At 41.2% G+C, this 16000-nt stretch overlaps 1 protein-coding gene across 1 annotated transcript; it reads right to left on the bottom strand.

Annotated features, from left to right (window-relative positions):
- Positions 1 to 459: 459 nt before the first annotated feature.
- Positions 460 to 6712, bottom strand: LOC310948797 (methionine aminopeptidase 2-like; the record flags this gene model as incomplete). Its single annotated transcript, XM_083916040.1, has 11 exons — positions 6553 to 6712; positions 5686 to 5799; positions 5415 to 5477; positions 4599 to 4701; positions 4119 to 4280; positions 3685 to 3866; positions 3359 to 3453; positions 2278 to 2374; positions 2091 to 2194; positions 926 to 1041; positions 460 to 712 (listed from the first exon to the last, which is right to left on the bottom strand). The coding sequence occupies exons 1-11, from the start codon at positions 6695 to 6697 to the stop codon at positions 460 to 462; spliced, it is 1434 nt and encodes a 477-aa protein (XP_083772166.1). The 5' UTR covers positions 6698 to 6712.
- Positions 6713 to 16000: the final 9288 nt, after the last annotated feature.

Genomic DNA, 16000 nt, shown 5'->3' with positions numbered 1-16000 from the left:
TAATCAATGCAAGATTTGTAACAATGTATTTCTTACAAAACTGCCTTAAATTAAAATAGAGCAAAGAAATATAGAAATATAAATATGTCATTACAGTTATTTCATCTGAACACAATGAAGCAAAGCATTTGAGGCGAGATGTTTGACAAAGCCTTTTTTGCATGTTTCTTGCATATATTTCTTTTGCATATTTCCTAAAAGCAGCAGATCAAAATAAACAATGCTACATTTCTTAAAGATATGCCTTTTGCCTATTGGCCTGATCATTTGGAAAACAAATACTAGTAAGCTACTGCCATGACACAAGTCTTTTGCTCTTGCTATAATTATTGTCTAAAGATACTCAAGCAGTGGGACTTTAGATCAGAGAAATATTGCATAATCACTATCAGTCTGCAAAGGTTTGTAGTCTTTGAGCTGTCATGCTCTTCCTGGTTCGCCTTGAGTTTTGCCGCATGCTTAGTAGTCTCCTCCCCGGCTCACTACCTCCTTGTAGGTGGGCCTGAGTAAGATGGTGTGCTCGTACTGAGCGGTGTAGCTGCCCTTGATGTCGCAGAGAGGTGGGTACGGGTCCATGATGCCAAGGTCACACAGATTCTTCAATGCCATCAGGTATTTGCTCTCGCCCAGGCGGTCCAGCCAGCGGCGGCAGAAAGCCAAAGTGCCAAAGTTCTCATTGATCACATTCAGCAGATGTTTAGCCCGTGGAAGTCTGCAGCACAGTAACAACACAGAGTCAGTAATGAGATAAACTGGAGATCAAATCTGTAGGTGTAAACAGTCTCCATTATTAGAAAGATGGATTAGAGTCTGATTGTGACAGAATATGAGGAGCAAGTCAACCTAAAAATAATTCTCTGAATCATATCAATATCAATATTTTTCATTTCAATACAGCTACAGTATAAGATGAAAGCAGCAGGACCTTATTGGTACGTGTCCAACATTAAAGTTTTTCATGTAATGTGAGCACTCCATGTCATCGTGGACTGCACCTCTTCCTGTGCTGCCAAACGTCTCAATGGCGTAAGCTTCACCTTCCTGAGAGGCAACAAAAAAAACACTGTTATTTGGTAGGTCTATATCTATATTTGTATCTATGCACTTTTATTCAGGGTTGAGTGGGTGTGATGTTACAATAAAAGGACAAAAAACTCCAGGGGGACAGAGTAAATTTAATAAGAACCTCAAAATGCCAGTGGCTGACATATTCTTGTGCAGTCTATTAAGGACAGTATAGAGTCCTTTGTGGAGGAGCGCCTCGTGCCAGTTGATTGGCTATGTTTCATTGGCATTTTGTATCTCTATCAGTGTGTGGCTGTTGTCAGAGCCCCTGTGGTATTAGCTGATAACACTGCGACACCCTCTCTCACTGCACCGATAATCAGTCAAAGTGCTAGCAGCCCAGTGGCACACCCAGCTGCCACTCCAGCCGTGCACACTCTGATCACAAAGAGGGTAATGGCCCTTTTACACCAACATACACTTCAGCTAAAAATACAACACGCAAAGCTGCCACCTCAGCAGCACCCCCTCCCCTCTTGTAACCATCAGGTAAAATGCTCAACTCAGCAACTTGCCAATTAAAATGCTCAGTTCTGTCCAAATACAGCCGTGTACTGCAGCTGTGCAGGTGTGAGTCAGGCGTGGATCTCAGTGTAGTCTCGGGAAATGTAAGAATGATTCTCCTTTGCGAAGTACCGGCAGTTTAATGAACTCTCGATGCCCACAATTCAGTGCTCTTACGATGAAACGAGGGCCCGGAGTTTTAACACGTGTTGACGCTCGTTGCGGCTGGTAATTCCATTAAAAGGTGTAATTAAAGTGCTGAAGAGGGTGACTAAGAAGCTGTTAGATCAGTGAATTAGAACACTTCTCCACACCCCGTCGTAACCCTAACCAGCCACATGTTCTTCCAATTACACTTCAGAATTAAAAAAGGTTTAGTTATATGCAAGGTCAAGCAGCTAATAAAGGTTTAATTTCAGACACTCCAGTAAAAAGAGGCTGCAGTGTTCTCCAGATTCTAGTAGCAACCCCATTTGGTTCAGATGAAACGATATTTCGAGTGCATTCGCTGCTGTACAAACCTCCATCCTGGTGGCTTCTCCGCCTTTAACAATAGGGACTGTCTTCCCTGAGTGTATCCTGTACTGTCCGATTGAGTGGCCATTGAGATTCCTGATTGGCTTCACTATAAAGAGAACACCGTACAGAGGTTTAATAAATAGGAAGCAGCACTAAACCTGTGCAAGATGATAAACAACCTCAGATTACCTTGATATGTTTTCCCATCTATCTCCACTTCGTAGGACTCCATGACCTCCTGAATAGTCTCACCAACGTCGCACAGGCGTACATCAATTCCTGCAAACTGAGACAGAGATGTGTTTACGCTCACATCATTACATTGCTCACACACAGACAGTCTGGATCGTAGTGTGATGTGACTTATTTATACAGTAAGCAGTGCAGAAACACTCAACAACAGTAAAGTAGAAAAACTCCTGAGAAATGACCATGGTGCAAAGAAGGAACACACTCATGACAGTTTACTTGATAGGGAACTACTATGTTAATGAAATATATCTACTGATTAATTCCTTGAATGTGAATCTATACATTGACTGCTTTAAAGAACCTTTCCTGAACTCTGAACCAGGAACAAAACCTAATCAGATATTTTCCTAGTCCATTATCTACTGGTTAATTGAGTCTCAATACACTTAGTTCTGTTTATGTAAGCTGTATATTGTACTACTTATACTTGATTTTTTTTCATTCTATTATATACAGTCTACTCAGTGTATATTCGTTTTTCAAGGTAAAGTATTTATAGTAGGGGATTATGTAGTATGTATTATATATATATATATATATATATATATATATACTGTATATATATTATATATATATTATTTAGGGATTTCTACAAGGTATAAATGATAATTTCAGTGTTCTTCATGCCATGATTGCCTGTATTTGTGCCCACATTCAGCATATCAAATTCTGTTTCCATTTGACTTATACCTTTTTTTATTGCCATTTTCCAATTTTATTTTTCCTATCCTAATCATTACTTCCTTACTATGTATTGTATACTTTATTATGACGTCACATCAAATTACATTTAGCCACTGAGTGTTTACTGGGAATCCACCATTAGAGAAAGATAGAACAAAATTCTCAATCGTTGCACTATTTAAAAGTTTAAACAGAACAAACTGCAATCTAGATAGAGATCCTAATGTAAATGTGCTTTTGAATATGATGATTCTCCTTTCTTTGTAAGTACTCAGGATTGTTCGTATAGCCAGCAGTACAAAGAAGCTCTATGCAGGGAAAAAGCTTTTATTACCTTAATGCCAGTGTTTGTTGCATCTCTCACAGCTTCCAGCAGCCTGTCATACTTTGGATTGAAAGTAACGGTGAAGGCACAGTCTATTATTCGACCTGAAAGACCGGAAAGTTTGGTTATTTGCAACGGTTTCTATGAGGTTATCATTTTACAGAAATATTCAGCATGTATTAATCTAAAAAAAAAGTGTAACTTAATTAACTTACAAGAACAGTTTATTCCAGGAAGTGGAGAATTGTAATGCAATCATGCCATAATAAATGCCAAGTGTGAAATGGCACAGCAGAACTCCAGAAGCACTTAAAAAGTTATTAGCAAGCTGTTACCGTTGATGTGCGTTCCAAAGTCAATTTTGCAGACGTCATCGTAGCGCAACACCGTGGGGTCTCCCGCGTTTGGGGTGTAGTGGGCAGCACAGTGGTTGATGGAGCAGCCGGTGGGGAAGGCCAGACCTGCCTTTAACCCGTTTTCTTTGATGAGCCTCCTGGAGCAGTCCTCCAGCTTCTCGCTGCCAGAAACAGAAGCACAAAGGGACAATGGACGACAGGAACAATGAGCCTGTTGTCAGGGCAGATAATGCATTCAGAGTGGTTGAAGCCTCAAAAAGCTCTTTTTTTTCTGCTTTCTAATTTGTCTCTAGGACAAAGAAGTGCTGAAAACATATCAATTACAGTCTCAAATGAGTCCAGACAGGTATTAGCCGCCAAGATTAAAGTCCATTAAACAGGGCTCAAGGACAGTATTTGAGCGCAGGTCTCACCAGATGTCAATCATCGTCATCCCTGGTTTGATCCAGCTCCTGACATACGAGCGGACCTGCCGATGTGCCTCGGCCGCCTCCCTGAAATCATTCCACATCTCCTCGTTGGCCCTGTCCAGCGCCCGCTTCTCTTCACTGGTGGTCCGCCACGCTGCACTGCGCCTGGCAGGAGGTAGACAGGCACATCACAGAGAGGAAGAAAATCATTATTTTCTCATTATACAAATACTTGTAATGAGGATATGTCACACTCTTATAGAAACTCTGCACAGGTGAAAGTCATGTTTAGACTTTTCAGATCTAATTGACTAGATGAATTTGCTCCTGAATAGGAAACTAAACCACACACTAAACACTGCACCTCATTATGTTGTCCAAGTATAAATATGTGCAAAAACAGAGAGACCTAAATAAAATGTAGGCATGTCACATAGTGGAAGACTACTGCTGAGGGTGAGGGACGATGTGGAGGTCACACACCCGTCTTTCGATGGTGGATATTCACACTCCTCTCCCTTTGGAAAGTCTCCGCTGGGATAGAGCTCACAAATAGGGATTGAGGGAGGGTCAGTTTGTCCCTTCGCTGTGGCCCAGATAGTGAGAAGGAGAAGCAGAGGAAAGCAGCCGGGGAGAGAAAAGAAAACCCAAGTTATTCTCCCCTATGTTCATGACATTAACATTTTAACCTAGCAAGAGAATACAGCATAGTCCCTGACTTATAGATATCATTAAGTAAGACACCCTAGAGTAAAAGAAAGCCATTGAATTATATTGCTAGAAAAATCTGCGGGAATATAAAAGCACTTATAAAAGTATTATACAGGGGGTTATAACGATACATTTGTAGGACATATTTTAGCATGACTTACATCCAGTTTCCTCACTCAACACTGTAACACTGGACTTAGTGTGTATGATGTCATCAATTTTCTCCTGTCTGCATGTAAGGTCCTGTGGCATTTTATCCTACACCTCCTGTGCGAGTCCTACATTATGTAACTCTCATGACACTAATACCAAGTCAACCTGCTTTTGTGGACCTGCTGTATTTACCTAATGATTCAAAGTGACTGATTCGGACACAGAAAAGCTTTTGCTGTCGGGTTCTTAGAGCGACTACATGTGTAACATCTCATGTGCCTCTCTGATGATAAATATTCTGCCTCTGGGATATGAAATGCAGTTTCAATTCAAATTCTAAATCGAGTAAATTTGATTCAAGCAGTCCTTGCAAAAAGAGGAATCTGCTGCAGGTCGACACATTCGCTGCACTGAGAAAAAGAGAAATAGGCTTACATCCTTTCTTCTTTTTCTTCTTCTTCTTTTTTTTCCCAGCTGAGTTCTCTCCTTCTTCCCCATCTGTTGAAAGCATCATCAGTTTCAATACAGTTTGTAAAGTGAGAAATTTCGACAGGAGCACGGGCATGACTTCCAGTGTGCTACTGAAAAACAGATATCACATTGCAGATATGACCATCTGGATTTCACTGTTGCAGGGGCTTAAAGTTCTAATATACACAATTACCACTGCGGATGATGGTGGTGATGGTGGTGGTGGGGAGCTTACCTTCTTCTCCATCTTCCTCCCTCTCTTTGTCCTCCAGTGTTTGCTGCTCCAACTGTTTTGTCACATCACCAACACCTCCGGCTTCTCCATCTCTCTCAGCTTCATTTGTCCCTGCTGCAAAGTCATACACCCTCGCGCATGCATGTGCACGTGTACAACATGGGAGCACATGCATGGACACACACACAAACACACACAAAGTGAGTCAATTATTTGTGGTTCATTTCAAGAAAGTGCATCCACTACAGTCTGAACTTGGCAGGGTCTGTGCATAATTTCTTTCTATACCTTGGGACTCAATATCCTCAAGGGCATACAGTATGTACCTTGCAGCATTATGACACTTAGCCCTTCAAAGAGAGAGCGCGTGGACCACAGTTGACTTATGGCAGGTTCAACAATTCAGGCTTTCTGGGATTTTATTGTCCCACATTATGAGGCAGTAAGGATGCAATTACCATCATGCTTTTTTCTTTTTTTTTGAATTGGAGTGGTTGTCATCTTATTGCACTATAAACTGTGGATAATTCAGTTACATAATTGCATGCAGCTAGGGGGATTTACAGGATGGAACATATTTAATCTGGACTAAAAATTTAATTTCATTCCACCCATATCTTTAAATGACAGCTTCCAAATCAGTTTTGATGATACATTGCGAATGTCAAAGATTGTCCCGTTTCCATATGAGCCCACAGCTCCAGCGGCTCAGAGTTGGGACAGCTGGACAGGAATAATATCTGACAGTTTAAAAAAGTCTCGAGTCCCTCATATTTGATGCTCGTGCAGCCGAGTGGCACAAGCGGAGACAATTTTTTTGCGCTATTTTCTCAACCAATTCTCTAAGCGCGAAGTGATGCGTCTTACCTGGTGCGGTGGTCTTATTCCTCTTCTTCTTTCTTCTCTTTTTCTTCACTGATTCTGAGGCGTCCGCGTCTTCTCTTTCCTCATTCAAGTCGTCTCCATTGAGAAGTTGAGGCTCCACTTCATGCTGTAGCTGTAGCTCCGCCATGATCAGCGACCGAGGGATGAAGTGACGCATAAGCTGCTGAGAGCCTCCAGTGGTCAAAGCAGAAAAGTGTGCAGGAGGAAGCACAGCCAATAATGAGCTATTAGACAATCTCTGTGCAACAACTTGACCCGAGCGGAGGAAGACGATCCTCCTCTGTCCCAAGGAGCAAAAACTTTCATTTCAGATTTGTTTTACTCTGCAGAGGAAATCCCATTTTTTGGGACAAAGACAGCAACACAATCCTGGTGTGTTCCGTGGATCCTGAAATGCTTGTTTATGTACTGATAAATGGCCAGGAAATCAGCACTGCCTAGAATAATCGCTTTGTCTGTCGCTGAGTTTCAGGTTACTGCGCGCACCTGTGACTGCGGCTCCACTTGTGTGTCACTTCAACTGCGTGGTCACATCGGAAAACAACTTATCTGTTAATGTGAATAATGTTGCATTTGAATTGCCACAGATATAGCCTGTCAGTCTGATGAAGTCGATCATTAATGGTGCGTATCCCGAGTATTTAAAGACGGGCGTAGAAGTGTATCCAAGCGACAAGCCCAGCACACTGAGTGACTTTTCAAGCAGGTTTTTTTAAGCACTACAGTTCGGGATTGTATTTGGTCGCAAGGATGTATACTGCGTGTTACCTGCGCGTGGCGACACTTTAGATGAAATTCAAGAGGATTTAAAAAAAAGAAGAAAGAAAAATAAATAATGACTTCTTCTGCCGCGCTGACGGAATTCAGAAGTGGCCCTTTGTATTTCTTTGACCAGGTGAGCTGATGATTCATTTAGCTGACTCTAGTTGAAAAGACATAACAAGACATTAACCTGTAACTGATCTCTCTGCAGCCAACACAACGAAACCGAATTAAAGGAACACGAAGCAGCATTTTGCGTTTTCATTTGCCAAATGAAGCAGCAAAGTTAGAGGACACAATACAAAGGTAATCCAACGCCCAGGTGAAAACTTCACTACATTAGAGGTATATATATATACGCTTAATTTAAACTGTATTTAACATGAAGGCCTACTTGTATTTGTTATTTCAAAAGTGTAGCCTACTTTTTTTAGGTGTATTGAAAATTACAAGTTAGTGTACTTACTAAATATACTAAACGGCACATACTCCTAGTGATAATTTAGTGAACTCAAGTGGAAAGTACTTACTTTCAAGTATTTTGTTGTAGACTAGTATGCTTTATTAAAGTGTAGACCTACTTTAATTTTACTTCATCAGAAGTGTATTTAAGTATACCTTTAAAGTGCACTTTAATATAAGTTCATTGTTGTGTTCTTTGAAAAAAATATACAACATTGCAAATACTAATTGTTTTAATTGAGTACACTTGTGAAAACTATTCTTATTTTCACACATTATTTTACATTCTTCTTGTGCGACTAACAGCCCATATTTGCGCATTCTTCTCACGAATCTAGATGAGAACAAAGGAGGTAAAAGTGATGAGCCCCCTCAGGGGCTGTCAGGTGAAACATGGGGAGCTGGTAAACCCGATACCTCATCAGCTGCCGGTGCTGCACTCAACATAAAGGACAATGATCCGACGGATGCATACAAGCGGGCAGCCCCTCAGTTATTAAACGAAGTGGCTCGCCTACTATCACAACGCGAGTGGACTGAGGAGGGGCGTATTCCTCACGGGATTGTTAATATCCTGAGCTCCTCCTGGGAGGATCTGACTGCGGGGTCGGTGCACCTGAGGAGTCCCGAAGAGACTGACAGACGAGTCAAGTCCAAAGGTTTGCTGAAGCTGGATGAAGCTCGATCCCGTCAGGTGTCCGCCAGTGACAAGAGGGAGGCTGGAGACAGAAAAGCACGGTTTGAGGAAAATGTTGGCCCCTCTGTGAGAAAACCACAAGGCAGCTCGAATCCACGTATGAAAAAGCGCAAACATGTTTCTAATAGAGGTAAATGTATGGTGGTCACTTCTCTACCAAAGCCCACTTCTTTCAGAGAAAAAAAAGGAAAAAGAATTAAATGAAAAGTTAGTTGTATGTCAAAAGTATGATATAATAGCTAGTATAAATATCTACCTACAAGAAAGTGTAACCAACTTATTAAAACATTTTCTTTGTTGCTCAATATTAAAAAAGAAATACTCAGTATCTTATAATTTTGACATATTTTATCATACCACACCTTTGGTGTAATAATAATACCTAACCTAATGATTATTAATCGTTAATAAATAATTTAATTAAACAATCAATATGAATTATAAGCGGCTAATAATGACAGTGTTTGTCTTTGGACAGGAGCAGATTTATTTATTATTCATTAACACTGGTTTTTGGGTGTAATCTGGTTATCGGAAAATAAGCAAGTCATTAATAAAAGTCATGTGTCTTCAGGTCTACAGGTGTAAATATAATCAATTAATAATACGGTATTTCATTACAATAATCCATCAAGTTGTGTTCATAAACTTTTTGCTAAATACAAAGCAAATTGTGCTACCAGAGTATGCTATATACAACACGATAACCCAAAAGTAGGACTTACAGATGGCTTATAAAGTATGAATAAATGATTAATCAACCGAACCTTACAGCCCAAACGCTTTATAAAATATGCATTATTAGAAAATGCTAGTGTTGTATGGGTAGAATAGAATATATCTTTTTATTATCCACCAGGGTGGAAATTCGTCTTCATCTCAGTGAACACAGGAAACAACAACATGCAGCATAAAAAGAAGTTTGTAAAACAAACACATGGACAAAGTCGTATCACAAAAACGGCTGATGTCTATGTCTGTGGCTTAACGCAAAAGTTGAGTCAAGGGCTTTTGTGGTTTGCCAACTAATCTTTTACAAATATGTCAAACTGAGACTAAAGCAGGACAGAGATAACTATATTTTAATGATATGCCATAGTTAATGTCTGTGGAGACAATAACAATGACAGTAATTAAACTGAAAACCCATTAAATAATTTCTCATGACTTTTAAGACAGAAAGTGAGGACAGTTTTGGTTGCAAGCTTGTGGAAGTAAGAGGATTACTTTACCAGACAGGACAAGGTGGTAACTGCCTGGGCACTGATGTACTCTTGTCTGTTGATCAGTTACAGAGCTATTAAGTTACATTATTAAGTTCCCTGATGCCACTGTTAGTGAATGATACATGGCCAGTGGCCTATTGTCCATACAGATTCAATAAAACAGTGGCTGAAAGACCTCAGCTGACACATTGACTGAGGTCCATATTCTCCCCAACAGCTCAAAACTCCTCCACTGTCAGTTTCTCCATCTCATCCAACAGCTGCAATAACCCAGGTAAGACATGGAGCTGAAGCATTCTGTATATGAAGGCCACTGTGTCCGTCTCACTGCTGTGGGCCTGCTGTCTCTTTGTGTCCAGGTTGGATCATCGTGCCAAAGCAGCCTGTCTGTGATGAGCCTCAGACGATCAGTTTGTGTCAGTGGGTGGTGGAGCGACTCAAGGCTGCAAGAAGTCCTGAGTGTGTGTCTTTATTAACCTTTACTACTACATTTAGTCTACAGATATTGTGTCAAATGAGGGGTTACATTACGAAATTCGGTCGGTCCAGACTAAAATATCTCAATAACTAGATGGATTTGATATACGGGGTCCCCAGAGGATGAACCCTAATGACTGGTCATCATTTGCGTATCAAAGTTTTCACTAATGCAGTGACATATCTCTTATTATCTGGAGTGGCCCAATGTTGTGTAAAGATAGTCATGATTTCTCAATAATGAATGCCAACTTTCTTCACCCTCCTACTATTGGCCATTGGGCTTTCCATTTGTGATTTTGACTAAAATGTCTTGACAACTATTGGTTGGATGGTCACGACATTCGGAAGTCATGTCCCCCTGAACCTGAACTGTAATAACTTGGTAATTCATGACTTTTTTAATGCCCTCATCACATTAAAATTGTAGGCTACTTATTAAATTACTTTTCCATCTGCCTCAGCTATGCTTTGTGCTAATTGCTAATTAGCAAATGCTAATACGCTTACTGCTAAATATCAGCATTGTCATTGTGAGCATATTTGAATGCTAACGTTAGCATTTAGTTTCAAGTATAGTCATAAGTCTTATTTTATTTTTAAAGATTTATTGAAGTTCATCTCTGTTTTGGGGAATGATGGTATATATATATATAACATATCTAGTAATATATATATATGGTCATCTGTTAAGCTTAAATGTTTAATTTTGCAATGTAACTCCCCATGAATGCTTAACGAGAGATCAGTTATTCAATCATAGAAAAATTGCCTCATCTTCACGTAGAAAACTACAAACAGCTGAACAGGACCTGAAGAAACCTCTCCTACTCCGTCACTACGGGGATGCAAAGGCAAAACTGAATGACGGCAGAGTGAGGAGAAAGGCCCAACCTGCCTCTGTAGTTGATGGGATGCCCCAGATACCAGAAGTGAAGCAGCTGGATCCAACACGGCAGAAACTACACTACAGGATCAACGACGGCTCTTCGTTCATATTGTATCTTTCTCTGATCATGTTTATTCATACCTATTTTAATTCTAATTGTGCTAGAAGCAAAATGTACAGCATATGGCTAACTTGTCACTGTAGATTACCTTTTGACCTTTGACCCTGCCCTTTCAGCTACCCATCTGGTTGTATCGCAATATGCCAGAGCCACTCAGGTCTGCCTTGTGGAGGCTTCTATACCAACGTTTTCAGTGACAGCGAGTGTCCTGTTATTCTGGCCACTATCACAGCGTTTGGGCACGGGGCTGTGACACATTCTCTCACGTGAGTTCAATGATGACGTATCTGAATAACTTAAAAGGGATGCTCCTCAGAGAATAAGTCAGGATAATTTGATAAACACAGAGCCAAATGGAAAGTCAGCAGGGTTCGGTACACAGACAATCAATCCAAAACAGGCAAAGGTATCCAAAAACTCAAGCAAGGTCTAGAAAACTCAAGGACGGGGACTTAAATACACAGGGGAGTAAGGAGGGGGGGGGGGGGGGATGAGGGACAGCTGACAGTTGAGCAACAGGTGCAGCACATCAGGGTGGGGCAGACAATCACTCAGATGGGAAGCACACAAGGGCAGGAAGTGACATAACCTGGAACGAGAGACTAGAATTGTTTTCGAAACCGTTCTCTCATTCACTCACTCACTGTACTGTTTATTAAATATTGATCTAGGGAATGACCAAACAAGATTTTGGTCACTACACTTCTTTTTCTCCTCCATGAAACACATTGCATTGTGGTATACAGGAGTAAAATGAATGGTACATCGTATATACACAAAAATTAGCTGTGCATTGTGGGTAATTTATAGTGGACTATACAGTCTAGTGAATGCAATTAACAACTGAGAATTCTAACACCACTAAAAAATGAAAAACACACTATATAGTGCACTATTTACTGAAACACTAATAAATGATAAAACTGGAAACAAGGGAAAACCGAGCCTTACGGAAGAGTGGGATATGACACAAACCTACAGTACAATAATCACGTGTGCATGACAGCTTTAATGATGTGTAAAATGTTCCTCCAGTTCTGCCGTTACAGCAGTGTGGGACAAGGACGGTGGAGTCTTATGTGACCATCATGGGAACATTACTAAAGAGTGGAGCTGGCAGACGGGCCGCACACTGAGGAAGAATATTTTTATACAGGTGCAGCAAGTGACTTTTGACACTAATACTATTCTACATGTGACATATTTACTGTTGAAGAAAAAGTATATATTTGTGCAATAAAAAAACAGAGTCAGCAACATGTTGTACAGAGGTTATCTCAAGACGAGCTATATATTCAGGGACAAGGGTAGTCAGAGGGACTAAGGGAACCTGTCATGTGAGATAATTGTGAGATGTTCATACAGGGAAATGTCACATTTAAGGGAAACAAAGCAGGTATGACACATGACCTACTGATGAACGGACACTAACCACCTCCTAAAGGACCAGGAAACGCTTTATAACGTGGTCTGTAGCGTGCAGATTAGATGTTTGGATTCATCACAATTCATGAGTGCTCATGATTACTTCCATTTAAAAAAACAACAACCTGTAAATGTGTTTTTGCCTCCTACAGTTGTCAGATGTAATCACTGTGAGGCTGCTGAGTGGTACTTCTGCCGTGCTCAGCTTCAGGTGTAACAAAGAAAGTGTTCAGCTTCCTCTTTCTGCCCTGTCGAACAGGAACCAATTACAGGACACAGTAAGATTAAAACTGACTATACAGGATATCCTATCAATACAGTATACAGTATTATATGATAAACAATTCCAGTCTATAATGTCTAATCTGCATTGACAGACTTGTTTGCAGACTGAAAGAGAGTTGATCTCTGACTCTGCACAAGACCTCCTCCTGTCGAAGAAGACAAAATCTCCGGCTATGGTGCTAGAAAGCAAGAGGAACATGACGCTAACACATGTAAGAGCATTTTCATAACAATGTATCATTGAAGGCATGAAATAAATGTATGAACACACCTGTGTATCAAAAGAACTTTCCAGGCCTAAAAATATCTGTTACAACAATACCTTTGTCTTCACTGAGTCACTTTGTGTAAAACAGCTTGCTAAATGCCTAATGTTGTTCTATATCATATAATCTGCCATGCGAATAATGATGTATGGCAGGTGTCTGTGTGCTCCCGGGAGGTCCTCCAGATGGTCAGAGGGGTGGAGGGGCTGGAGGAGCCGTCAGCACAGTGGAGAAGAGGAAGACAGGTTGGCAGGGAGCTGAAGAGGCTTCAGCAGAGAATACGAAACACTCTGGAAGGCTGGCTGGATTATTATCGTGTGGCCATAGGTAGGTTTCTGTGAACACAGCTTTTTCTAGCTTGAAATGTGCAACGTGTGCTGGCACTTCCCAGCTGAGATCAAACTGCAACATCACAGGTTGTGATGTACTGAACATTATGAGTTATAAAAGTAATAAAAGTAAGCAGTGCAAATAAAAGTTGAGCCATCTGACCCAGTGAGGTTTTTTCAGAGACAGTGAAGCGAAAAAGTGACAGTATCGACGCATCCTGCAAACTCAACATTATTGAATAGTTCTATCAGGATCTTGTTCACGGTCACTCGTGTCACTCAGTGTCTGTGTGCATTTCTGAGTGACCTTTTCCTCTCCTTCAGGTATCAAGTGTCCTGAAATGGAGCGGATGCCAGATGCCCCACTGAGGACCAGGCTGAGGAGAGAGGTACAGTCAGCTGCTCTGCCCTCCCTGAACCCACCTGAGCGGGGGGATGCTAAACCAATCCGGCCTGAGGAGGGCAGGAATGAGTTACAGGAGCTGCCCAGACATCTGTCAACAGCAGCCGCAGCAGCAACAGCAGCCGCAGCAGCAGCAGCAGCAGCAGCAGCAGCATCAGCAAGTCCTTTGGACATCGAGCTGCCAAGGCACTTTACACAAATACACACCAATACATAACACCAGAATGTTTGAGCAGTAATATTAATTCATTATAAGACATTTATAAGTATTAATAAGAAATGCATTATTATGCAGTTATTATCAATTAACTATGCACTTATTAACAGTTAACTACATTTTGCAGCTACTGGATCTAAAGTGAGAACAATGGTTGTAAGGTTGTCATTCAGTCACTCTTTACATATCTTTAAAATGAATGTGCATATTAAAGGATTTATTAACCATAACAAGGTGTTGTTATCACTTTAGATCTAGCTGCAAAAATCCATCACAAGAAACTTAATATAAAGCTTCACTACCAACATAAAGGAGGCTCAGGAGGTAGAGTGGTCTAAGTAATCAAAAGGTCTATACCCATCCTTAAGCAGAAGAAAGTGATAAATAGAGAAACACACTGTTTAATGATCAGAGGCTTGTATATATACATTCATTATGTAAAATAATAATATATAATTTGACCTGTATGTTGCCAGGACACAAACAAAGCAAACAAAGGAGGAGCCCTGTATCACAAAAATAGGACCCTTTCAAATTCATGGCATCATCAATCTTGAGTAAGACTCACTTGTATTACTTACAGACACAGAAACACATTCAAATGTAGTTGTGTAGAAGATGACATTTATTGCAGTTTTTAAGAGCAAGACTATATTTACAATGACAGCTTCACTATCATCCCCACCCTGCCAGGTCCGTGATTATTCCAAACAGTGCAGATTTGCTGCCCTCAGCTTTCACCCGCTATCCAGCCCCACCGCCGTTCACACCATCCACCCCTCTCACAGTGTGCCCCCTTCAGCTGAGAGCTGCCTTGCTGGGGGAGGGGGGGCGTAGGCAGTGCTGCTGCAGCGCTACACTGATGCCAGTGGTAACAGACGTGGAGTACGATGCCTTCGTCATGGGCCAGCCTCTTCACAGTCAACAAATGCTGGTGGTGTTTGTGACTCCGCCACTCCAACCCGTCAACGCATATGCAGTGTCCAGCCAGCACATGCTAGAGCAGCTTTACAGGAGGAGGAACAAACACAGAATCATGCCATGTACTCAGGTGTGAATGCTGTCTTACATACAGGGGGTGGACAAAATAATAAAAACACAATAAGCAGCATTTCTTCTTTTTTTGGTCGCCATCCAGGCATCACTGCAGTTTCTGATTCGTAGTGTGCATCATTTGTGTCTGGCATTACTGTAGTTTACATAAACAGCCAGTACACTACATGTGTACATAAGTATGCACATTTTTACAAAAGCGAAGGCTCAGTAAAATAAATACTGCTGTCAGCAGGATATTGTACAGTATGTATTTCTGGAAACTCAGTAACAGATGTTTTTTTTAATCCAGTGTCAGATGGATTCATTTCGCCTGGTGAGGTATGAGATGTCAACAGGAAAGCCCGGCTGTCGAGTGGAGAACATCCTGCTGCAGCAGCGGCACAGTGCTGGTCCTGGGATGGTCCTGGTTAGTAAACCCACTGCAGGCTTGGCTAAAGGCTGCAGGCTCATGCTCAGTGCAGGTGTTCATCGCTCCCACTGGGTGGCAGCAGCAGTGCTTGCCTAAAACAGAAGAGAAGCGTGGAGGGGAGAAGGACTATAGTGAAGGGCTGTCCTCGCCAACAAACCAAGACATTTATTATAATATGTAGTGAGGGATGGAGCTTCTTAATTACAAAAAAGGGGGATATTTTTTTTTGCCCAAAGTTATGACACCTGCTCCACTGATTCTTTCAGAAATCAAACAGACCTAAGTCTTACTCACACTGTATATATATATTTACACACACACACACACACACACACACACACACACACACACACACACACACACACACACACACACACACACACACACACACACACACACACACACA

The sequence above is a fragment of the Echiichthys vipera genome, assembly GCF_963691815.1.
Source record: "Echiichthys vipera genome assembly, chromosome: 7".
Taxonomy (NCBI): Eukaryota; Metazoa; Chordata; class Actinopteri; order Perciformes; family Trachinidae; genus Echiichthys; species Echiichthys vipera.
The sequence above is the reverse complement of the archived record's forward strand: the minus strand, read 5'-3'. Positions and strand labels throughout refer to the sequence as shown.